Here is a 25,785-nt window from a genome sequence, read left to right on the forward strand (position 1 = left end):
CTGGAATGAAAACTGACATAATTCATGTTCTACTCACTTGCCTTAATCGTATTTCTACTTTTTTGTCTTCACCCACCACTGGTCCTACTACTTCTCTATAGATGCTTTTTCCCCCCCTGAAATATTTCAGGAAATTTTATTACTTTTCACTGGCCTGAAAAGTTTGTTCCTAATAGCTTTTTGTCACTGGCAATATATTATTTTTGCAAAAAATTGAAATTCTCTAATTATGTGTATCTAACCATTAGAGAAACAAAATAGAATTATCTACAACAACTATTAGTAATGTGAAAGGGCCATTTCACACTACACCTCACTGAGAATCATGATACAAAAATTCAGGTTTGAAACAAGGAAACAGATACTCGGGGCTTCTCATTACTCTATGGTCATGGCTCCTACATAGTAGGAAATTAGAAAAACAAGCTACAGTACTGACAATTATGTTGTGTGAAACTGGGCATGCTCACAACTGCCACCAGCAACTCTAACTGACCAGGTCGCCTTCATCCCAAGATCCAAGTAAATTTGTTAACCTCCAAAGTTTAATAATAATAAAAAAATCATAATACAATAAAATAACACACCCCTCCCTACCCCCAACATCCCACCCTTCTCTGCTGGAGAAAATAAAGGAAAACACTAAAAAGAGAAAGACAAAAAGTTTTTAGTGTCGGAGCCTGAGGCAGTATGGGGCCCATGATTTGGGGTGGGTGGGACGATGAGGGTGGAGTAGTGGCTGGAGTGGAACTAAAATATTCCTTGCCTTTTCCACCACCCTAGAGAATAAAGTGGTTACCACAATTCCTATAAAACCCAACAGGTACCAGGAGGAGGATAGGGGTGTGTCTAGGGAGAGCTGCCCCTCTGTGCAACAGGAGGTGCTGTCCCTGCAGGATTCAGGGAATGCTGGTACAAAAAGGAGGACGCTCCTCTCAGGAGGAGGCCCCCAACTCCTTTCACTGCCTGAAGCGAGGAGCTGGGCATTGTCCCAGCACATTCTACCACCTGTGCCGGAGCTCTGCAAGGCTTCGGGCCTTACAGCAACACGGTGGTGCCCTCAGTTGCTTCTGCCAACGAGAACGTGGGCCCTGCTTGTTGGTGACCCCTGCAATGCCTCCCCCTTTCCGTAGTATTGACAATACAAAAGGAGGAAAAAGAAAATAAAATATTACATCATCTGAAAAATAGTCTGATGCAGGGCCAGTGCCAAGTCCTGGGGGTGGGGGGGTAGATGCAGCCTCAACTTCTAGGGCTGGGTGCCTCCCCATGCAGAGTGCTAGTCAAGCCAACTGAGTGACCTGGGGCTGCCAGAGTCCCTTACAGTGCAGTGTAGTCCAGGAAGGAGAAATCCAGGCACCTTCTAGCCGTCACAACTGCCAGGGAAGATAATTGTTACATGTTAGGAACTAGCCAGCCCGTTACAAAAAGCCCTACCTGCCCGGTAAACACCCTAGGCAACTTGGTGGCATCCTCCTCCTTCCACTTACTCCAACTCCATTGTGGCTGCAGTCTGTGCCTGCTGCAGGGGGAGTGCCACCTTGGGACAGCACTGGGTCTGCCCCCCGGATCTTCTTTGGCTCTAATTCCTCCTTAGGCAGGGCTGGGCAATCACCACGCTCTGTCTTGCGTTTCCGCCGCCGCTCTGAGTCCCGGCCTCGCCCACGGGTGATGCGCCGCTCTGCTTGCTCCAGCTGGAAAAAGACAAGAACGCAGGCACTGAAGACCAGGCCCAGTCTTGTAATATATATGTGGCGTCATGTGGATGTATTTTATAAACATAATAATGTGGCTAAAAGGTATAATTACATACTCAGGGGTTGTTGTGTTTTTTTTTTTTTTGAAGTAATTACATATTTCTGGCCATCATAGTTGCAGTTCTTGAATAAGAGGAGCATATGGCCGATGCAACCCCCACATCACAAAATGCTGAAAAAAGAAAGCTTGTATAACCAGAAAAACCTTTGCTCATTTCCCATCTTTCAATTTTCCATCCTTGTTTACTGAAGGCTTTAGTATTCTCCTCTATATAAGAACACAACAAAAATCTGTGAATTTACAGAGACACAGATTATAGCTACTGAAGAAATGCTTGATGTGGTTGACTTACAACCACAATTGAACCCAAAATTTCTGCAGCTAAAAGCAAGGCAGTGAAGCGAGTTTTGTCCCATTTTATGATCTTTCTTGCCACAGTTGTTAAGTGAATCACTGCAGTTCTTAAATTAGTAACATGGTTGTTAAGCGAATCTGGTTTCCCTGTTGACTTTGCTTGTCAAAAGGTTGCAAAAGGAGATCCCATGACCCTGGGACATTCCAACAGTCCTAAATACATGCCAGTTGCCCAGCGTCTGAAGTTTGATCACACAATCATGGGGATGCTGCAATGGTCGTAAGTGGGGAAAAAACCCAGCCATAAGTCACTTTTTTCAATGCTACTGTAACTTTGAACGGTCAGTCAACAAATAGTTGTAAGTCGAGGGCTAACTGTACAGTTAGAAAAGGCAAAAGGCTAAATGCTGCAATTTTGTTTTTCTTTTGATGCTCCAAAGATAACAACTGCTGCAATTACTGAAAAATTTGTGGGGGGGGGGACCTTAAAAATTCCAAGTTTTGAAAAATAATCATCAGAAAGATCTTTAAGAAATGGAGTTGTTTCACATTAGCTGTTAGCATAGGAATTATCCTTTGTCTCTCTCAACCAACTTTCGCCAAGCCCTTCATACAGATAATATAACTTTTCAATCAAATGAATTCAGCATCGGGTAAGTGATATTAAAACATCTGCATTCAGATTTCCTGGCTTGTACATCTGTCTCTTACTATAAAGCCATCACACAGGAAGGAGGAAAAAAACCAATTTTCATTTCTGTACTCGATTGCCAGTTTTGTGGTAAAGCAGCCACACCTATTTACCTTTCCTGTGTGACACCAACTTCCAAAGAATCTTAAAATCTGACCCAGCTCCTGAAATACTAACAACAATGCCAAATTTTGTGGCTAAAAATGCTCTACTGGCCTTTTCATTAGAGGCCGCTTTCACACCTTCACAAAGAAGACATGGAAACCCACACAAACAAGAACAGCTTGGAGTAGCTGCTGATTGTCAGAATGACACTCACATCCAGTAGCTGCTGGAATTTGTGAAGCTGGGGAGCGCAAGCAGCCTGTAGCAAGCGCCAAATGCTCTGGCTCTCGTCTAGCGTCACTTCCAGAAGATCCCCTTCCATCAGCAGTTCTCCCAAAGGTAGGCGGATGGCATCTGCCAGCTCTAGGACAGGGCCTTGCAGCTGGGGCAGGTAAGAACAAAGCATATCCAGGTCTGCAAGAGAAGCACAAAGGTACCCCAGTGTTAAAGGAACAGCCCAACTTCCTTATTTTTTATTTTTAATCACAGAAAAGGGAATTATCTTCCCACCAACAGCTGTTAGACAAGTCTCAACCCAAAGTGATGGGGTGGGGGTAGAAGAACAGTACCCAAGTCCATATTTCAACTCTCAGTATTTTCAAGAGAGCAAAGAAAACTGGCCAGTTACTTACTTAGCAAGACTTAACAATATAGGATTCTACTAGACCAGTACCTGAGGCACAGGAGCTGTTCTTCTCTGGAGTTGTGGCATCTCCGTTCTCTAAGGAAATCTGAGGGAAGGAAGAAGTATGAGGAAAGAGATTTTTGTGCCACAAATGCAATTTCCACATCATGCCCATCAGGACCCTACGCTGGCTCTTCAGCTAGTGGCAGGGGCATGATCAGGGGCAATGGCTGCATGTGGTTTTGTTAATGCAGAACAACAAAAACATTTCCTGCACTACACTTAATGGCAGCGACATCTCCAAGACAGACTGGCTGAACTGCTATGACGACAAGAAATATCCAGCTCCTTCAGAAATGAAACAGTGAGCAGCCAGGCTTCTTTGAGGGGGGAAAAAAACATTAAGCTCTGAAGAAGTCACAAGACTTTATATAATCTTGGGAAATGAATTAAGAATATAAAAGTCTGTAAATCTACAGAAAGGTTTGGAGGAAAAGAGAGCCAGGCTAGTACAGGCTTCAGGTGTCAGGCTAGACTAGAGAAATTCGGGTTCTAGTTCACCCTTAGCCACAGAAATTCCTGGATGACTATGCCAGGCCCGTTAGTGCTATCTAGCTCAAAAGATTGCTATAATGGAGAGCAAATAAAAAGAGTATTATACAGGTCTTGTGCCTATACGGAAAAGATGAGATATAAATCAAACAAAGAAACTGATCAGAGAGGAGGCAAGAAAAATGTCCTGGTGTTTAAGAATATCAACTGTAGGCTAAGGGGGAAGAGTCGAGAAAGAGCGTTTAAAAGAAAGCAGAACCAAGAAGACGGTGCTCTGAGAAACTAGGAGCTTATAAAAAAAGGGGGGGGGCACAGATCAAGATGCCTACAAGGAGGGAGAGGGAGAGGGAGAGGGAGAGAGAGAGAGAGGGAGGGAGGGAGATTGGTCTGAGAAGCAGGAAGTGCTGGATTTTGAGAAATTTTGCCAATTGGCAATTTCTATTATGAATGGAATAATGAGCCCAGCACAGTGAGGGCAGAATAATTGCAAGACTGTGTGTCTGTGGGGGCCCGTGTATGTTTATTTGGCTTTATGAGCTCATCTAACTTGTTGAGATGGGCAGTTGGAAGTAGTGCTCAACTTACAACTACAATGGAGCCCAAAATTTGTTGTTAAACGAGACAATTGTGTTTTGCCTCATTTTATGACCTTTCTTGCCACATTTGTTAAGTGAATCATTGCAGCTGTTAAATTAGCAACACGGTTGTTAAGTGAATCTGGCTTCCCCACTGACTTTGCTTGTCGGAAGTTTGCAAAAGGTGATCAAATGACCCCGGGACACTGCAACCGTCATAAATTTGAATCAGCTGCCAAGCGCCTTAATTTTGATCACATGCTCGTGGGGGATGCTGCCAGTGTGAAAAACAGTCATAAGGCACTTTTTTTTCCAGTGCTGTTGTAACTTTGAATGGTCACTAAACGAACTGTTGTAAGTTGAGGACTACCTGTATAGAAATCAAATAAATAACTCAACCAATTATTTGACTTGAAGTAGAGATACAATGTTTTATATTGCAAGCACAACGCAGGAGTGGGGAGAGAAGTTTTCTCCTTGCCCGCTTTCCCCTACAATAAATGCTTTCGTAAAAGGAAATGAAGAGTTGCTTCAACTCTCTCTCCGGTTCTTTCATTATTTTTCCAAAAAAACCAAACCCAGCAGGGAGACTAACTTCTGCGAAGGGTTCACACTGCGAGGCCCTGCCTCAAATTCTGTCCTCAGGAAACAAGTGGGGCAAACCTGGCACCTGCCTTCCCTTCCCCTTGGAGAGGGGACCAGCCCTCCCCTCTTCCACTCACTCACCTTGGTTTGTTCGTTGCAGCTGCTCTCCTTGAGCGCACCTGCATCCTTGGCCGAGTCCCCAAGCAGTCGCTGCCGTAGCTCAGCTAAACACCCCAAGGCAGCAATTACATCGGAGGAGCCGAGGAGCTGGCGAGCACGGTCCTGCCACATAATGGCACGCTCGGTCAAGCACTGGAGGGCTTCTCCCTCGGGCAGCCGGACAGGAAGTTTCTGCAAAGCCACCAGCAAAGCCAGGATTGTCTCCAGGCGGGGCCGGCGGGACCGCTGGCATAGAGGACACAGGAATTTTGCTTCCCACTCCCACCATGCCGGAGAAGGCCGGGGGTTGCCCAGGTGAGGCCAAGCTGCACAGGTAGTGTGGAACCAGTCCTGACACAGTTCACACTGCAACATCGCAGGGCTGGGAGGCTGGGAACACACACAGTACTGGATCCCAGAAGGACTCTGCATGGATGGCACAGGCTTCTGGGTATTTGACTGGCGTAGGCGTAGGATCCCTGCTTTCTCCTTCTGTTCGCCTTCTTTGAAGACCAAGATCTGCCGGCATAAGATGAATGGTTGTGATTCTCTGGGTGCTTTTGACCCAACAAAGCTTTACACTACTTTTCCCTTGGTTTTGTATTATATTTTGTATTATATTGTTTGGCGCATTGCGAGCTGCACGGCATCGAGTAAAAAACTCCAATCAAGCAATTAACGATCAGCAAGATCTGTCACCTCATCTCCCAAATTCTTCCATCTGCGTGATTCTCCTAACAGCAATCTCTCCTCGGTGTGTAGTTTTGCCTCAGTCCTTCAAAGGCTTACAAATAGTTCTTGCAAAATGCTTAGCTGAATTCTCCCCTCACCAGTACCTACAGCTTGACCGTTTTACCAGGTTAGGAGCATTTTGTCTCGAGATGGGCAATCCGGCTAAGCTAGAATAACGCAAAACCAAGAATAAAAAGCCCTGTGCTGCATTAGTCACAGCAACACCCCTGTGTTTCCTAAGCCAGCTACTCACAACAGAGCCAGGGTCCCTGAGGTCCTGTGCGGAGAGGCCCAGTCTCTCTGTGTCTGAATTGTAGAGGCCTGGCTCCTTCTCCCGCTGCCATTTCATGCGTTTGACGCTATCGGAGTCAGCATCAGCACACGGGCACAGCACCTGACAGGAAGACATTGAAGAATGAAGCTTTCTGCCTCTGGGGGGGAGGCTTTAAATCCCCATCGTTAGCAGCTCAAAAAGCACCCGCTAACCTCAAGCAACGTGTAACAGGAGTTCTTTTTGAGAAAGGTCTTGGAGGCCTTTTCCCGCCAGGAATGTGCAGTAGCTACTTGTACTTCCAAGTGATGCAATTCCTCCAAGTGCACTGGCAAATCTCTCCCCACGGCCACAAGGCCCTCCAGGTCATCCAGGCAGGGATAATGGTCTCCATTCTGTGAAGAGGACACAGCATAGACTAGAGTACTCTGGAGTTGAAGCAGCAAGCTCACGTTCCCCTGCTCCCAGCCCAGGGCTACAGCCCACCTGGATCTCTTCCACATCAGCAATCCAAGCCTGTGCTTTAGACAGTGCCTCCTTGAGCGACAGGATATTGGGTAAGTGCACTGGGATGTTCTCTGCCTCCTTGATGATGGCCTCCAGCGTAGCTGGCAAATGCTTCTGCCTGCAAGACATCAGGCATGGGCAGGAAAATAAATGGTCACGGGGCATCTCTACAAAGCAATGCCTGTCTAAATTGGCATGAGCACCAGGCTCCCCACGATTTAAGCTTACCTAGCCTCCAGGCACATTTGCGCTTTTTCCTCCCAACGCTGGGCAATAGTGAGCAACTCCTGCAACTCAGCCATCGCCTTATCCACAGCAGGACTAGGGGCCACTCCACAGCCAGAGGTGATGAGGGCTCTCATGACAGACAGCGTAACCTTATCCTGGGGTGAACGCAGAGTCTGCTTCACCTCCTCCAGCCAGACTGCCTGCTGCACCTGCCTCTCTAGCAGCTCCATCTCTGGCACCTCCACCCCTAACCGTGTTCCTTGTGCCAGTAGTTTGTGCAACTCTGGGGAATTGCCTGAAAGGTCTTGTAGGGCCTCTTGAACTTCCACCTGGAAAGCTTCCACCTTCTCCAACACGTCCTAGAAAATGACACATGGCAATCACAGCCAACCCATCTGTGCAACCAGTGTGCCACCCAGACATCGTGCTAATTCTTCCCTTTATTGGGATTATCGATAATTGTACCATAATCCTCCGTTGCTCACCTGGACCTCCTTTATCTGGTGCATGACACAGGGCAAGTTTGTCATTTGCTCTAGGAAGGCACGTAATTCCTCTACCGTCATATGGACCGATGACTCTCTGTAAGTAAGGAGGAAAAAAGCGGAACATGTTTCATTATAATTCCAGAAAATAAATCTCAAAAACAGCTTGACAAGAAAATACCAAACAGATAAAGAGAACCCCATTAAATATGAGAAAAGACTTCCTGAAAGTATAATTACCTACCAGAAAGCAAAAGCAAGAAAGATACCCTGTTTCTCCAACAATACGGCCTCTCCCAATAGAAAGTCCCAGCATGTTTTATAGGCACGAAATGAAATTAAGCCCCCCCCCCAAATTAAGGCCTATATTAAAACATGCGAAATGGGGGGGATGGGGGGGGGGCTTGCTGTTAGGAAGTACTTTTGTTGCACACCCGGATAGGGTGCTGCCTGTGTTGACCCCGAGACGAAGTGCCCCACCAACGCCGAGGTCAACATCCAAGCCGTCGCCACCCGCCCACCCAAAGATGCAAGGGGGGGGAATTAAGTCACCCCCGAAAAGACAGCCTAGCCATTTTTGGGGGGCTCAAAAAAAAAAAAAAAAAAAAGACCCGGCCTTATTATATGAGAAACACGGGTAGTCTAAAAAGGGGGTAAAAGGCTTCACACAATGAGTTAAAAGGAAAGGATTCAATGTGGCATCTTGTCTTATCAATTCAATTCTACTTAAAACCGACTCTTTGCACTCACTCTGTTTCTTGGATACTTATCAGACCCAGGGCCTCTGAGACACACTTCTCTGCTTCACTCAAACAGGTTTTGAGCCGATGAAGAAGTTCATTCTCAGGGAAGTTCCTCTCACGTGCCTCCGATTCCAGGGCACGCAACTCCTCCAAGGCTGTAGAAAGCACAGAACACTGTGGCATCCAGACCCATCGGATTGGTCCAGCTGTACGAGCTACTCTCAACTCCCCGGAAGAAGCAAGGCTCTATTTATCAATGACAGCCATTATTTCCTCCTACTCCAGACTCAGTAGTTCCCTTTCACCCAAAAGCCCCTTCTAGGACTCAATGCTGCTGTCTCCACTCCCATTCTCCCAAACTTTTAATCCAATAAGGATTCAGGTTCTCCTCACAACAGGCCTGAACAAATCTGATAGCGATTACATGGGGGCTCAAGGTATATGTGCATTTCCTCCACTAAAGCCTCAGGGATTTACTTCTTAAAAGACCCCGGAATCAAGGAGCACAAGGGTGGGACCACCTACTTCTTTTGCGTCCATCTTCCACTTCCAAAGCAATGCGAACTTTGTTGGCCCATGTGTCAAAGCATTCAGCCCGGACCTTCAACTTATGTAACATGGCTGGGAGTTCATCCAGAGTATACCGATACCTGAATGAGGAAGAACATCGAGCAGAAAAACGTAAACGTACTTCAGTACATTTTTCACAACATTAGCTTGTATTCATATGTATTAAGCTATACAGGTGGCCCTTGACTTTCAACAGTTCATTTAGTGACCATTGAACATTACAACGGCATTCGACAGAGAGACTTAGGACCATTTTTTTTACACTTACGACCACTGTAGCATCCCAATAATCATGGGATCAAAATTCAGATGCTTGGCAACTGGTTCATATTTATGACGGTTGCAGTGTCCTGAGGTCATGTGATCCCCTTTTGCAACCTTCTGACCACCAAAGTTAATGGGGAAGCCAGATTCACTTCACCACATTCCTAACTTTTAACAACTGCAGTGATTCACTTTAACAACTATGGCAAGAAACATCGTAAAGTAGGGCAAAACTCACAACAGCTGTCTCACTTAGCGATAGAAATTTCGGGCTCTATTGGGGGTTGTTACATGAAAGAACCACTAGGACAGCTCTTCCCAAATTACTCTGGACCAACTTGATTAAGGAGGATGGTTCTCTTTAACTAGCCCACTATGAATAAAGGACACTCCTGTAGGCTCAGGAGCTCTTGAGTCTACCCATGGTCTTCTTGTTGGCTGAAGACTGCAACCGGCTCAGAATTTTATTGTGGGGATGGGAAACACAATATACAAGGAAGATCATGCTTGTAGGTTAAAAATTATCAATATACTAATGATGCTCAGTTACAACTCCCTTCTAGGCTGATGCCACTGAGCTTCTTTCTCAGTGGATGAAGGTTGTGGAGGTCTGGAATGGGAATATAGTTTTCAATTTAACCAAGCAAAATATTGCTGCTGTGAATTTTAAGAATCCCCTGACCTTCGGGATTCTTTACCTCTTGTCCTGGGTAGGGTTACACTCCCTCAAAAAAAAAAAAAACTACTGCTGTACAATGTACTGGCCTCTTTGATCCTCAACTCGTGCCAAGGTGGCAGCCACGGGTAGATGATTTTTGCATAACTCCTCTTACACATCAATTGCACCCGTTTCTGGAATGGGAGGCTTGCTCATGGGTCAATTCATGCCCTGGGTTATTCATATTTGGGTTACTGCACTGCACTCTACATGAGGCCGTCCCTGAAAATCACCTGGAATCTGCAAATGGTCTTAAGTGCAGCAGTGTAAATAGGTATGGCACACGTTAGTACAGGGGTCCCCGACCCCCCCCCCCAGTCCATGGATTGGCAGCGGGCTGCGGCATGCCAGAAACTGGGTCATGCAGACAAGCAAAGCCCCATCCATGGGATGCAGGCAGCACATGAAATCATAGCTCCTCCGGTCTGTGGAAAAAAACCCTCTCCATGGAACTGTCCCTGGTGCCCAAAAGGTTGGGGCCCCTGCCTTAGTAGATGCACTAGGTTTGCAAGCTGCACTGTCTTGCTATCATAAGCGGAGCATAATTCAGGGTACGGGTTATCTCCGATGAAGCCTTCATTGCATAGGACTGGGTTATTTATGGGATCCAGTTATCTTTGCTTGGCCCAAGAGATCCAGCAGGTTCAGATCCCTTCTATGAAGCAATATCTCCTGACAGAACCCAGCAGGCAGGTGTTCTCTGTTGCAGTGCCTATCCTGTGATAAATGTTTCCTCCATGGTTCAGATGAACTCCACCCAGAGCCCAGGATGAGCCTCTTCAGAGAGATCCTACATGAGATATGTGCTGGTTAATCTCAGTTAATGCCACTGTTTTGTTATTCAAATTGTACTCCTTTCCATTCTATGCTTATTGTATTGTACTGTTATTTTCTAGTTCCTTTTTTATGGTCCTACAAATTGTAAGTCATCCTAAGTACTGTTTGGTGAAAGGCAGCCATATAAATCTAACCCAATAAGTGACTATATTTTAACTTAAGATGACTCATTCGTGGAATAGCCCATGTTTCTACTCACCTGAGGTACTGCCTGCTACTCGGGCACTTGCAGAGGTCATTGATGTGGTAAAGGCAGACAAGACAATTTGGACAATCGTTGCAAGCCAGCGCTGACAGAAAACAGGTTGTCTTGCATTTGTCACATTGGCGCTCATCATCTGGAAGCAACTCAAACGCCTCTCGCTCTGCTTCAGTGATTCCCTGGGGCAGCAGAGAAAAATCAATGAGCAGCTTGATCTTTCCCAACTAATCCTGGCTTCTGACAGTATTCACTTGCCATCTCAACCCACCTTGTCAAGAAGAGCCTTTCGCAATTTACGCTCCTCCTGGACCAAGATAAACATCTCCTTGTGTACAGCAGCAGCCAAGTTCAAGTCCAACTTTTCAGGGCAAGCAGCCATTTTGCAGATAAGCTCTTCATGAGAGAAGACACAGTAACGGCGAAGGCGTCGATAGTGCTCAATGCACTGGCGACCAGCTGGCAACTGAATATGAGGCAGAGGGGAAAAAAGAAATCTAGAAGGATATGAAGAATTTTGGTCCCGTGCACAACTTTTACAGCTGAGAACTAGGAACTGCAAACCTGATTCTCCATTCTTGACTCCTCTTCTGTGTCACCACTGTGGCCTTTTAAAGAATTATGAAAGCAAACACAAGAAATTCCTGCTGGTTATAAACTTACCCAATCAGCAGTGCAAAAGTTAACTGCTTCGGCAAAGTTGTAGCCCTGATTGAAGCCACTGTGATAAGCTCTAGGAAAGGTAATTACAAACTCTCCAGCACACTGATTGGTCCGGACGACCTATCGATGCAAGAAAAGAGAAACCATGAGAGTAGGGACTATACCTAGAGAAGAAAAAGGTACACCCAAGCAGGTAAAGGTGACTCACCGGGACGCCATGGGCCATGAGTGTATTAGGGTTCATGAGTGTCACCAACTGGTGCAACAGGTCTGGCTGGCTCTCAAAAAGCTCTGGGGTCAATTTCTTCATAACATCTTCCAGATGTTCAGCTGCAAAGGATGGGACCCCATACCAAGTCTTAGGTTCACCCCTAGAAAAATAAGCTTGTCAGAGAATACTGCCCAAAAAAGGGAGAGAAAATTGAAACACTGTGATAGGAAGATAATGGGATGATTCTTTTTTTTAATTTTTTTTTTTGTAACTGAGAGTTCAATTACACTCCCCTTAAATCAAAAGGGAGAAAATTTTTGCAATTCGGAGCCATACTTAAAGGTCTCAAGGGCTTGCCACCAAATGACAGGAATGCAATAAGGGTCATTAAGGAATATAGATGTGATGCTGAAGAACCACATACTTTAAAAGGTCCAGTCATGTAATGCTGTACAAAATGTCATTAAATACAAACTTTCCTTTATTAGTCTTCTATTTCAATTCTTCTCTTGTACAAATAAAAAAATAACTGCCGTTTTGAAGTGTAACAATAACAACTGCTATGCTATTTTCATTTGTGGAACCAGTTATCGCAACAGGTAGTCCTCGACTTACCACCACAATTGAGCCCAAAATTTCTGTTGTTAAGCAACACAGTTGTTAAATGAGCTTTGCCCCATTTTATGCTTTTTCTTCTGTTAACAGCTGTTAAGGGGACGATATGACCCTGGGACACTGCAACGGTCATAAATATGAGCCAGCTGCCAAGAATTTGAATTTTGATCACGTGACCATGGGGATGCTGCAATAGTCATTAAGTGTGAAAAACTATCCTTAGGTCGCTTTTTCCAGTGCTGTCCTAACTTTGGTCACTAAGCAAACCGTTGTAAGTGGAGGACTACCGGTACTTCACTATCAAAAAGCTGCTCTAGATGGCAGATTCATTTCCCTCCCTCCTGAAGTCTCACCAGTGGAGGTAGTTAATAGAGTAACTCCAGTGATCCTCAATGTGCCAGCAGAAAGCAGAGAAGACCATGCCCACGTAGAGCCATGGTACCTTCATGCCCGAAATATCAGCATTGATGTGGCATAGCACCGACTGCTTCAGCACTGGCATCACGTTGAGGTTCCAGCCGCTGGCTGCATACTCCTGACAAGGCAAGGCAAGGGATAAGGAAGAAGGTGGGCCCAACCACAACCGGTCAGCCTTGAGGGGCAGAACAAGAACCTCCAAACATGGGTAAAGGGGACATACTTCCTCCTCTGGAGACAGCTGCCTTTTGCCATCATTGATGGGGAAACCACTTCCAAATTCTTTGGAATGAATGTCAGCCCCATATTCCACCGTCACATCTTCCTCAATGCTATTCACCAAGCGCCAGAACTCCTTTTCTACAAGCTCTGTTGGCACCATCTGGGGGAAGGAAGTAGGAGAGGCTTGTCAGGATTAGGGACTCTACATCCTCAGTTACAGGATATTAGAAACACAGTCTGATGAAATTGCCAACAAGGGGGTGTAAGGTGGAGGTTAAGAACAAAAAAGATCCCGATTCCAGTCCACACTTAACCATAAGCGATTTATCACTTCCGGTCACTCCACCCATCTCACATGGCTACTGCTGATAAAATGAAGAGATTTCTTGTGTGTAAAGACCTTGAGAGCCTCTGGAGGAAAGATGGGACATTAACACAATAAATCAAACCACGGTTGGCACTATTTGTCTGTGCTCACAGCAAAAGAAGCAGAACTCACGTGGACTGGCATGTTGAAGTAGTCGGCCTTGAAAGAATCAGCCATCTCCCCAAAGCTCTGTAGTGTGTATTCCCGAGTGGCCTGCTCAAAGCCAAAAGCCTCTGGGGGACGCTTACACTCCTGGGAAAGGAAAAAAACAGGGAAAATGTGAGAGAGGATTCACAAGTAAGGAATTATTTTTGCCCACCTGTACTATAACAAACGGAGCCCATATCATGCTTTTGAATAATGGTGTGATCAATAGCTCAAATCTCATTCTCGGATCTCTCCGTAGCAGATCAAGTTCAAACCCAGATGACCTGGTGAGGCAAGGATGTTCGTCAAGGGCAAAACAAGCTTTCTTACCGCCATGACACATTTGGGACATCTCCAGACACCTTTAGGAATCTCAGGTAAAGGAGGCAAGAGGCAGAAGATGTGATAGTTGTCATCGCAGCCGTCACATAACAACAGCTTGTCATCCTCATCTCCCCGTGTACATATCCGACAAACGTAAGATTCAATCTAAAAGAGGAGCAAGCGTAAGAAATGCTGTTTTACACACAAAAGCAAACAGAGATGGTTTTGTTCAGCATTTTTTGAGAGTTGCCTTCAAGTATTGAGGCCAAATGACCATCTACAGGGGTTTTAAATATACCCAATGATTTCTTTTTTCAGGCAATGACTATTTCAAAGAAGGACAAGAAGCAAAAATTCGGCAGAACTATTATTTCCTTTCATGCATTTTTTTAAAGGAGGCAGAAGGCTGTGGTGTTATGACCGAGCTCACAATTGCCAGCTAATCATTTTCATTGGCCAGTCTATATAACTGATAATGATTGGTGGGGGGGGATGTTTACAAAAAACAGAGAGACAGAGCAGAACCTAACCGAAGTAGAACACAAACTTACAAACTGAGTGTTGTGATTGCGACGGAGGCGCATGGTCATCTTGGTGCAAGGTTCTGGACTGTGTCTCAACTCTTCCTTCATATTTGCATAGCCTCGGGGTAAAGTGGGTTCCAGCTTCACCTCGGAAACAGGAGCTTCCTCTTTTACGATCACCGTTGGGGGGCACTCAGGCATCTCCTTGTCTATATGGTATTAGGAAGACATGAACTTAGAACTAAGAGAACCCACTTCTCCTTTGGCTCCCTAATTGTGGGGCTAGCCCTCCATTCCCACCTTTCTTGCGCATGTTCTTGTCCTTGGCTACAAGCCCCAGGCCCAGCATTTTAGGTCCAGCACCATAAATCTGCAGCTTCTTCAATTCTGGGTTCTTCTCAATGTCTTCCTCTGTTGGCTCTGGCTGCAAGAAAGATACAGTTAGGACAGAGTGACAATATGAAGCCATGAATATTAAAATCGTGTTCCAAAGATTCTTAGAAAGCAGTAGCAGCAGCAGCAGCAGCAGCAGCAGAGGGAGGAAAAAGAACGAACAATATAAATTGAATCCTGGGGAAAGGAGAACTAATTTCAGAAAGATAACTGGTTAATGATAGACATTGCTATGGTCGTGACTGAATACCTATGACAGAAATATTGTCTTGTTTTGGAGTAAGCCTCTGGCTAGATACACCAACAATGTGAGACTTTCCTAGAATGCATTGCACACCGCAATAAAACAATGCACACGGAGGCATTTAAGCCACGTCTCCTGCTGGACAGAGTCTGAGGGCTTCTAGCAACGAAGCAGGATAAATAAATGGAGTGAAAGAGAGACAGCAGAGGTGGACAGAACAGGAACAGTACCCATGCTTGATGTGCTCGCTCAGGTAACAGAGCTGGGGAACTCGCAGATTCAGGGAATGAGTCGGATTCCTGCAAGAGGGCGACAAAATGTGTGGGGTGTGGGGATCAACAAGGCTCTAGGAACGGTAGAAAGGGCATCAAGAGAAATAAAAGGAGAAATCATTATTGGATCATAATGAAGAAGCTGGAGTTGCTAAGAATCGAGTGAAATATAAATGTAATGAATTAAATTATTAGTATTATTATTAAAAGTATAAGGACTATGGTGTTTGACAACGAGAGCTAACAAATGGAAACGTTACAATAAATACAGAAGGCATGGGATTTAGGACTTTCAAAATAGTCAACATTTTAAAGACAAGAAAAAGCACAATGACGTTTTATTTCCTATTTTAGAGAGGAAGAACAGAGGCATGAGGGAATTCGAGAACAAAGAAAAACTTGAAAAATAACTTTGCATATTGACTTTCCTCCCTTTAACATAAATTAAAGAGTTTGGTCAAGCTTTTCAGTAAGAGCTTTTGTAGAAAAGATTGGGACTCTAATTCACTTTCATGATTTGGGGTATGGAATGATGGACTCAGGGGCTACAAGTTAAGTTTCAGATTTTATGGTGAGGATGCACCACCACCCTCAGTCTTTTACTGGAAGTACACGTGGAGACTAAGCTCCAGCTGCACATTCCTAGCACGACACTTGACATTCTACTAAACCTTGAAAAACTACTAATTGTTTGGAATAATTAAACAAAATGCAAGACTATATCTTTATCTGATCTTTGAAGGCCTATGTCTGCATCCTTGAATTTTATCAAAAGACTTTTACCCATTGAATATATAATTAACAAGATTCAATATTTCCTTAAACGGATGTAAAGGGTGGTTTTTTCCTTTAAAAACAAATACAGACACAGCCATAAGCTCTTACATTCTCCAAACATTTGATGAATAGCAACTAATCAAAAAGGCTTACAACTAAATTGTTAAACCATAAATATGAGTAAGAATGGGGAAACAGCATTCATTACGCAAAAAAAACACCTTTATACATAATTCCAGGCTTTAATCCACCATGATGTTACTTAAGTTTGTGAAGATCAATTTGATCCTAAAGTGAAATGCCAGGTGCCACATGTGACAAAATCTTGTTTTGATTTACATTTAATATGGAATTATTTATATTTATTCAATGTTTATATCACTGACCGATGAAGCCTTTTTGTAATTAAGAAAATCAAACAAACAAAACATAAGTTAAAACCAAAAACATTGAATGTGTATTAATTCTTCAACAATTAAAAACCTATTGAAAAATACTGGTTTTAAATGTCTTTTTAACAAAACAAGGAAAAGGTTAGTCCTTCCATTCAACAGTGAGCACGTTATAGATTTGGAGTGGTGGACTTCCAGGGAAGAAATGGCAAACTGAAGGAAAGGACTTTGGATTGCCCACAAGTACTCCAGACAGTTTTACTCCAAGGAGACTGTATGACAACAGGCTCTGATGGCTTTATGGGAATAGCTATCTTCCTCAACTCAGGGATGGTGCCTTTGAAAGGACACTATGTTCACATACTTGCTGTTGTTTTGAGTATTTAAAAATATATGATAAGATACAATTTTGAAGGTTGAATACTAGAGGAAACCCAAGAGAATTAAATATTATAATCAAAGGAAAAGACACTTAAATTTGACTTACTAATAGGGAATGGAGCAAAATATGGTACTTTAACACTGGATGTATTAGAAGATACTTGTGAACAAGGGATCCAGAAGTTAATTTTAAGAATGTCTGTCTCTATAGACAGACTTTGTTTAAAATACGTTATTTTACTGGATGGGACTGAGACTAATTTGAAAGTAATAATGTGGAAGATGGTACACTGGATATATAAATGAAATTGATTAATGTCTTAACAAACCAAAAATGCAATCTGGATGACTTTTTCTTATGTTGAACTTACAAAAGAAAGTTTTGTTCAAGTTCTGAAAATTTTTATGAGAAGGGACAAAGAAAAACTTTGAACTTGATCTCTTCTAAGAGATCAAGTTCTAGGACATTGTTTAAGGGAACTGAGGATCAAGATTATTAACAATAACAGGAAAGAATATAAAGTTGGTTATCTGATTAAGGTTAAAATAGATATGGTTTTAAATATTTGTTTACAGATTAAAGATATGGAAGAGACCACTGTTATATGTTAAGAAGTAATAAGTTACCAAAATTGTTTTTCCTTTTGCCACAAAAGGGCTTGTCATTTCTTTATTAATCTCTTTAATACATTTTTTCTATTTTTCTTTTTTTTATCCCTGCACTTTCTATTTTTTCTTTTTATTTATTTTTTTCATTCATATTAGTTTTTATCTTTTTAATTGTAATACAGAGTAAAACTTATTTTTGAAAAATGGTTTGGAGAGCTACACCATTTGAGCTTAACCCTCAAGTCACCATGACAGAAAAGATGAATACTATGCAAATGTCTTCAGATAATTTCAGGGAGCGGGCGGATCATACTAAACCATGGGACAAACTACATGAAATATATTTAAAATGATTATACCTTATATATTTGAAAACTATCCTGTTGCATTTAAAATCATAATTTGGGGGAAACCAAAGAAGATTCCCAGTGGCCAGTTTCTAAAATTGAGGAAGGAGGTATAAGATGTGCTCTTGGGAGACAGGGGTTGCATACACGTGGCCTAATAATTAACATTCTAGCAGGATGAAGCTTCTTTGACATTTAAATGGTTCTACCCCAAACCCGAGGAAAAATAATGCTTTCCGTTGAGTCAGAGCACAGGGTGTGCACAATTGCCCTCAGAATTATGAACTGGTCCAACCAAAAACAAAATTGTAATTAGGGTTGAAGGTGTATGAGACACTCACCTCCTGCTGCAGTCGCTTGGCCCGCCGCCCATAGGTGTTAAACTTGGAAGGCTGCACTGACTGGCGCAACGGGATGCTATGAGGCTTATACTCTTTGTCTTTCTCTTCATTATCAAATGGGTGAGTATTGCACTGCTGGGAGAAAGGAATAGCATTAAGACTGCTCCTGTTGCTCAGCACTAGGGATTAAAAAGCAAAGGCAGAACTATCCCACGGCAGAACAAAAAGCATTATGAGTTTAGATATGATTTTCCTGGCTAGGCATGAGCCCCTGCCATCTTCCCTATGCTATTTCCTTCCCAGGGGAGGAAATAATGTCCAGGGGGAGTCTATTTAGAAAGAAGGGTTTTCTTGTACTCATGTACTATGTCTGTGGAGGAAATGTAATATGAAGTTAAGTTACAGGAGAACTTTATACTCTGAGACCCAATACTCACCACCAGGTTAGCACCAGACTGGTACATTTCATATGGGTAGATAATACGCTCATAGTGGGAACGAAGGAGGGAACCAATATTCTTTCCGGATGGATAGGAAAGTCGCTGGGCCACCCGTGCCCACCGGCGATCCTTGCAAATGGCTTCATATCCACCCTCCTCCATCACAATCTAAAAATACAGGAATATTGAAAAACTACAAATTAACAGCTTGCAATCACATGAACATATGCCTATTTAAATAAAGCACTTGATTTTCCTTATCCCCAGTTCCAAACTAAGACCAACAACTTATCCAGACCCATCAGTGGCATAGATGAATCTTCACTGAATCTGCTGGTGTCAGTTAATAACCCCATTAGCTTGAATAACTTTCTCTAAAATTCTTTTTGGGAAGAATGTAATTATAACTTACTTTACTCAAGCTGTACAAATCAAGGATACGCCTCTCTACATTGGGAATTTTCAGTGCAGAACCTTGAATCTCCCAGAACTTTGCAATCTGGTCTAAATAGTTCAGTTTTACTCTGGTCTGTGCCTGGTAATGGAATAAATTGAGGTTAGCCTCTCTCAAGCCAGTAACATGTAACAGCTTCCCATTTAACCATGCATCTTTCAAATATATCTTCATACCAGCAACACCAAATTTTAATGAAGTTGTAAACAGTATATATTCACACACTGAACTGGTTTGGAATCGATTTCCTGTAACAGGAGCTTATACAGTTACACATTATTTATCCCACGAAAGTGTTTTCTTTGGCTGGAGGGGTAGGGGTGGCAAGAGGTGAGCAGGGCTGTACTGGTAGTGCTGAGCTGGCATGTACATACATACGCAGCTCAATTGCGAGTTGAGCTGTGTCTACATACCCTTGCGCGCGCCTGCTGCTCACTTGAATGAAGCTGCACGCTCACATGTACTGGTCTGCAGCCCAGCTGCATAGGTCACAGCCTAGTAGTGGGTCGCAGCCCAGGAGAGTTGGGGACCCCTGGTCTAACATACAGTGGAGTCTCGGGTCGTGACCGTAATCCACTCCAGGATTTCGGCCGCAACCCAATTTGTTCGTGACTGAAATGCACGACCATCTGTGCATCCGCGGACCAAAAAAACACTCCCAAAAATGGTGCCGAAGGGGAAATCGGCGTGGAAAGGGAATCTTTCCATGCCAATTTTGTGTGCCACCCAATTTTGGAATCGTGACCCGATTCAAAAATTGGGTGGATTTTTTGTTCGCCACCCGATTTGGTTGCAAACAGAAGCATTTGTGATCCAAGGTTCCACTGTACCTCAAAAGGATAATATTTGGAGGATAAAAATGGAGAAAAGGATTACAGGATATACTGCCCTGAGGAAAGGTAGGAAATTAATCAAACACACAGGAATACATTCATCCTAAAAAGATGCTGAGCTTCCTCATGATCATTTTAACAGCAAATGGTCATTCATGGGGATGCAAATTTATTTAAGAGTACCAAGATACACACACTCATTTCATATAAATACAAGTCAAAAGGTTCATGAATACATTTTGCAAAAAATCCAGTCAAAAATATAAAAACCTGGATAATTAAACACATGAGGGGGCTCCTTTGTGTTCTCTGAGCTTGGCTGTTTTCTTGCAGACATTTCAGTAACTAAACTAGGTAACATCATCACTGTTACATGAGTATCTAGAACTGATATTATCTAGTTTATATAATAAAATGTCTGCAAGAAAGCAACCAAGCTCAGAGAGCACCAAGGACCCCTCATTTCAACCCTGAGAACTACTTTGAAATAAATCACAAAACCATTTATTTATGCTTGTATAAACAGGCAACTTGACACAATTTTTGAAGTCAATTCTTTCAATGGCAGCCCAACACAACCGCTGGACAACAGTTGATTAAAACTAATGTATGCTATTTTTTTCATTATATACCACTATATTTTTATATTTATTATTTATTGGTACTCCTGATATCTTCTCTTGTAAAATTATTATTTAATTATCCTGTTAAATGTAAAGAAATGTGAATGGCATTACATTACAATTCTATTAAGTCTCCTACAAAGGACTCACCTCCAGTTCATTGAGCCTCTGTATCCGTGGAGTAAACCGGAAGTTGTCCACTTCCACAGCAAAGGGAGGTTGCCAGTCCTGAGAAAGAAATAGAAAGGTAACATAAGTATAATTCCAGCATCATACATTTTACCAGCTAGTAAGAATTAAACCAAAAATCTGCCCTCAGTCTGAAAACAGCCCTAGAGAATCAGAATTAAATTTCATAGTTAACAGAATATAAATCCAAGAGTGGATTACACAAACTACTACAGGACAAACCAATGAAAGCTTTTAATTTTGCAATGAATGTGATATTCGGTACTGAAGAGAGAGAGAGACGTAAGAAGGTAAAACTGACATTTGAAGGAAACATAGCGAACACCTAATAAAATAAGAGCACACTAAGCACTGCAAAGCGTTCATCTTTACTGTTTATATACAGGAAGCCTGAGAAAAAGGAAACGTTAACTATTTAGATTAAACAATCTAAAATATTATATCCCAAGGCATTACACATTCAAAATCTACTGTTCTGGTACAAAGGAGTCACTTCAAAGATGGAGTAACTATCATCAAGAACAGTTGGAGACAGCAAGACAGAGAAAGGCCACTGAAGCAAAAGTTATTTGTCCATGTGTGAGAAAGACTAACTACATGGTCTCAAAATAAACTTTACCAGAAGGGAGTCAAATTGACTATGCAAAATTTTGAGTTATAAAAGAAATCTAGATTCTAGATTTCTAGCATCACAGTTAGACCTGGTGAACTTCATGAATGTATGTATTCTTTCTCGTATTTTTAGTGAAATATTAATTTGTATTAAATTGAGTGATTAAGTTGGAAAAACCTTAGCTTCTCAATTTAAGAGCACTTTCACTTGGTGGTAAATTGTATGTCAAAAGCAAAAATATGTCAGAATTATATTTCCTTTTGTTAGACACACTGAAGTAAATTCACTGTCCAAATCAAAATAAATTAGGAAATGATAAACAGTGCATCTTAGAACTTTCAAGAGAAGGGAAAAAATGAAATATTGCTAACAGGATAATACTTTAGCATTATAATGCTTAAGACTCACACCAGCAAGACAGGTTCTCCTCCAACTGAATTGTGACAGAAGCTTTGGATTTGGAGGCTGCAGACTAACCTGAACTATAATTTACTGCCTACAGAAAAAAGCAAGATTCATTTAAACACTCCATATGCACTGGGTAAGCAGATGCTAATATTTTGCTGCTCTAATTAAAAATATCACAATGACTTCTCAATGAGGATTAAAAAGATTGGCAGAAGTGTTTTTTTTAATTGGGGCCAGAGAGCAAGAGATCTGCTTCAGCATCTTCTGTACTGTAACCATACAAAAGAAAACCAAGTTTCTCAAATATTTCCTAGTCTTTCTCTTGTTCCTTTTTAGACAAAGGCTTGGCAGCTGGCAGTCATATTAGATGATCTGTTATTATGAAATAATAAAAAATATTATTAAATGGATTTAAGAAATACAGCAGGAAAAGACTTGAAAAACCTCTTTCCTGCTATACTTAATTAGAATAGAGGGTTTTCTTTTCTTCTTTTTGCCTGCAGCCAAGGCCTAGCTGTGGGGTGTAGAAGAAAATAAAAGAAATAGGACACAACCCATACAAGTTTTCCAGCTTGGTGAAAGAGCAAGCTGTTCAGAATGGTAACAGCTACATGCCAACACAGGCACCACCAGTATCACAGATAAAAGCAATGTCCATGCACAAAACTATATAACTTGATTGTTCAAATCTCAAAACTCTTATGTGCCAACCATTCCAAAGAAACCCAGTCCCTGTAGTATATACTTTGCCCCATTTCCCATAATGCATTCAAATCTATAGTTGAGTGTTGACTATACCACACATTATATTTTTACATCACATCAACCGCTTTCAATACCTACATTCAACTTGGGAGCCACCTAAATGATTCAACCCTCATCAATTCCATAAAACAGTCTTTCCCAACTCGGTGTCCTTCAAATATACTGAACTACCACAATTTCTAGTCAGCAGGGCCTGCTATGTAACTTCTACCACCCACTCTATTTTGTCGTTGAACCAGGCCTGTGTTCAGCTATTTCTTTGAAGGCATCACAATAGTCTTATTCTTCCACAGAAACACTGCATTTGTATCAAAACTCACTCAATACTATGACTGTCTCCAGTAACAAATGATGGCAAGAGCTCTTTCCCATCTAAAGAGACACTGGTTCAAGTCTGTAACCCTCATCCTGGCACACAAGCTCTCCAATACATTTCCTTCCATCCAGTTCATTCTATTCACCAGAAGAGACATCTTTTCAAACAAACATCACCGTCTCTAACTACCTGTGAATCACTCACACTTACACCCAAATACTACTTCTGCTTGCCCACTGAGTGTTTCTCCTAAAACCCAACAGCCCTTTCCCTGGTACTTACGGCGGGAGGGCGGATTTTGCAGATACCGCTTTTTTCTGCGATGGGTCGGATCTTGGCAATGTAGCCCAGCGGATCGCTGAATTCGGCCCAGCTGGGCTCAAAGACAGGACACTCGGGTGGCGGCAAAAAGTCCTCGGGAGGCAAGAGGGGGTCGGGATCTCCAGCCCAGGACGGGCCGCGGTCCATCCACTCGCCGGGCTCTGCGCCCCACAAGCCGCGCTCCGCCTGCTCTGACGCTCGAGGCGGTCGGAGGGTTCGATCAGCCCGGGGAGCCCCCTCGCCCTGTTCGGCCTTGTCACTCCGGGGAGCCCGCTCACCCTTCACAGTCCGTTCACTCTTCTCCATCCTGGAGCCGCGCTCTCCCCAGTCCCCATGTTCTCCCCTCTCCCCTGAAAGGCCACGTTCCCCCTTCGTCCCCCGGCTCCCCCTCTCCCCACGGGACACCCAGTCGCCCTGATCCCCGAGGGGGCCCTTCTCCCCCAGACCCCTTGATCTGACCCTTCGCTCTGCTCCACCTCCTCCTCTCTGGACTCCATACCCTCCACCGGCTCCTTTGCTCTCTGGGAGGCCCCTCAGGGGGCCATGCCCGGCCCCTCCTCCTCCTCCTCGCTCGAGCACCAGGCCTAACGGGCGGGGGAACAAGGCCGTTCAGCCGGAGCTTTTCTCCCCGGTGCCCGGTTGCTCAGCTTTGCCCCTCCTCCTCTCTGGAACCTCCCGGCACTTTTCCGGGCCCGGAGTCCCGCTTGTTCTCTCCCCTCCCTAAATTCAAGGCCTGCCGGGTCCTCTCGACCTGGCAGCCGCCGCCATTTTGGACTTTCTCAATATCCTCCACAGCCGCTGCCCATCAACAACAAAACGTCTTCCTCCGCCAGCCTCCAAAGATTCAAAGGAACCTCTTGGAAACGTCACCACACCGGGCTACAGTACTCTTTCCGATACGAAGACTGCAACTTCTAAGTCTCATCAAAGACCGCTGATTTAGGCTGGAAGCTTTAGAAACAAAATCAAGCCAAATAAAAAAGTCCCTCAGGTCCGAGGCGGAAGGATACAACAAACAAGAGAATGTAATCGCTGGAACTTCTTGCGCACGTTTAAAGGGCCGCACCGCGCCTGCGCCAGACGACAGAAAACAGGAAGAGGAGGAGGGGGTGGGAGGAAGATAAGAAGAATTGAATGGGCGGAGTTAGTCATAACACCGCCTATTCGGTTGTCAGAACTACAGAGGGAGCCTCGTAGCTGTCAATTGGTTTGGCTCAATTCAGACTCCTCGCCACACTACATCGTGGTGCCATTTGATCTTATCTATGTAGTTTGTGATCTATCCGTGGCAAGGCTAACGGTTGAAGCCTCGCTCCTTTAAGTCTATTGTTAAATTCACTTTGTTCTAGTAGCAGGTTTATTTAATTTAGTTTTGGATTTCAGCTTTCCAAATACTGCTGACTGATGGATTATGGGAAATAAAGTCTAACATCTAGATTGATGAAGACTGCTCTATATTGAATATACTATTGCTCACAGGTGATTATCCAAAATCTTTATGCAACAATGTTTTATTAATATCAATTAAAATTATAATGAGGTAGAATGAAAAACATTGTTGCTGAGAGTTGATAAAAGTCTATAGCAGGCTGCACTCAGATTATGTTTTGAAGAGCCTTTGGACATGTAAAATGAGACATAGGTTACAGAGGCAGTATTAAACTGTACAAAAAATTCCACAAACTTTTGTGTAAGGAAGAAACAATCTGAACTGAATATTTCCTCAAATGAAAATCAGTTATACATGATACATTACGCGTAATTTAATGTTTACTAAGGTAAAAGTGAATAGTAATATGCAAGTATATATTCTACCATAGTCCACAACTTACAACCTTTTGTTTAGTGACTGTTCAAAGTTACAACAGCACTGAAAAAAGTGACTTACAAACAATCCTCATTCTTACTATTGTTACAGCATCCCATGGTCATATGATCAAAATATGGGTATTTGGTAACTGGCATATAGGTAAGAGCTTCCCTGAGTGATGTGATCACCATTTGCAGCCTTCCCAGCCGACTTCTGACAAGAAAAGTCCTTGGGGGAAACCATATTCATTTGACAACTGCATGATTCATTTAGCACTGCAGTGATTTGCTTTACGACAGTGATAAAAAAGGTCATAAAACTCACATAACAACCATCTTGATTAGCAACAGAAATTCTGATCTCAATTGTGGTCGTAGGTCAATAACTGTATAGTATCATGTTACTCCTTTGGAGGGTAAGTAACGTATAAGATCCAAAAAAGGTATAGAAAGCAGCAAGTAAAAGTAAGTACAGGCAGTCCTCAATTTATGACCATAATAAAGCCTGGCAATTACAGTCATAAATCATGAGGTTCGTAAAGCAGGTCATCATGTGAATGGACCCAATTTAAAAACCTTTTTTGTGACAGTCATTGAGTGAAACCTATGGTCATTAAATGAACCCATTGTTCATTATGGGACCTTTTCCCCCCCAGAACCTAGAAATAAATGTTCCTTTCCAGAAAAAAACATAAATAGCAGTCATGGGGGTTACTTCAAACAGTCATAAATGCAGATTTGTTGCCAAATATCCTAAATGTGGTCTCACTACTGGAGGCAGGCATCATAACTTCAGAACCAGGTCATAAG

The 25,785-nt window shown here is 43.1% G+C and overlaps 1 protein-coding gene across 7 annotated transcripts; it reads right to left on the bottom strand.

Annotated features, from left to right (window-relative positions):
• Positions 1–113: 113 nt before the first annotated feature.
• KDM5C (lysine demethylase 5C) lies at positions 114–23,973 on the bottom strand. 7 transcript variants are annotated; one of them, XM_087956799.1, is made up of 28 exons: positions 23,128–23,973; positions 20,705–20,782; positions 19,057–19,179; positions 18,642–18,812; positions 18,205–18,336; positions 15,316–15,384; positions 14,749–14,872; positions 14,476–14,657; positions 13,931–14,089; positions 13,586–13,705; positions 13,088–13,246; positions 12,801–12,982; positions 11,830–11,992; positions 11,622–11,741; positions 11,230–11,424; positions 10,959–11,140; positions 8,896–9,020; positions 8,378–8,525; positions 7,628–7,724; positions 7,143–7,501; positions 6,894–7,032; positions 6,623–6,802; positions 6,390–6,530; positions 5,387–5,923; positions 3,582–3,639; positions 3,123–3,322; positions 1,491–1,694; positions 114–1,376 (listed from the first exon to the last, which is right to left on the bottom strand). In XM_087956799.1, the coding sequence occupies exons 1-28, from the start codon at positions 23,470–23,472 to the stop codon at positions 1,371–1,373; spliced, it is 4,698 nt and encodes a 1,565-aa protein (XP_087812925.1). In that variant the 5' UTR covers positions 23,473–23,973; the 3' UTR covers positions 114–1,370. The 7 variants fall into 7 exon arrangements, with proteins under 7 accessions (XP_087812925.1, XP_087812922.1, XP_087812926.1 ...); XM_087956796.1 differs by having other exon boundaries at positions 18,205–18,339; positions 23,128–23,535; XM_087956800.1 differs by lacking the exon at positions 15,316–15,384.
• Between the last annotated feature and the right edge of the window lie 1,812 nt (positions 23,974–25,785).

Source organism: Notechis scutatus, chromosome 2 (genome assembly GCF_049901735.1).
Source record: "Notechis scutatus isolate UNSWTSFEM ecotype Mainland chromosome 2, rNotScu1.2, whole genome shotgun sequence".
Taxonomy (NCBI): Eukaryota; Metazoa; Chordata; class Lepidosauria; order Squamata; family Elapidae; genus Notechis; species Notechis scutatus.

Excerpts from the sequence above, each read along its gene's own strand:
- KDM5C (XM_026676254.2), bottom strand. The coding sequence starts at position 23,472 with ATGGAGAAGAGTGAACGGACTGTGAAGGGTGAGCGGGCTCCCCGGAGT. Across the intron at positions 15,385-18,204 it reads CCAAGCGACTGCAGCAGGAG|GAATCCGACTCATTCCCTGA; the intron begins GTGAGTGTCTCA and ends GCCCTCTTGCAG. Across the intron at positions 11,993-12,800 it reads TCTATTAACTACCTCCACTG|GGGTGAACCTAAGACTTGGT; the intron begins GTGAGACTTCAG and ends TTATTTTTCTAG.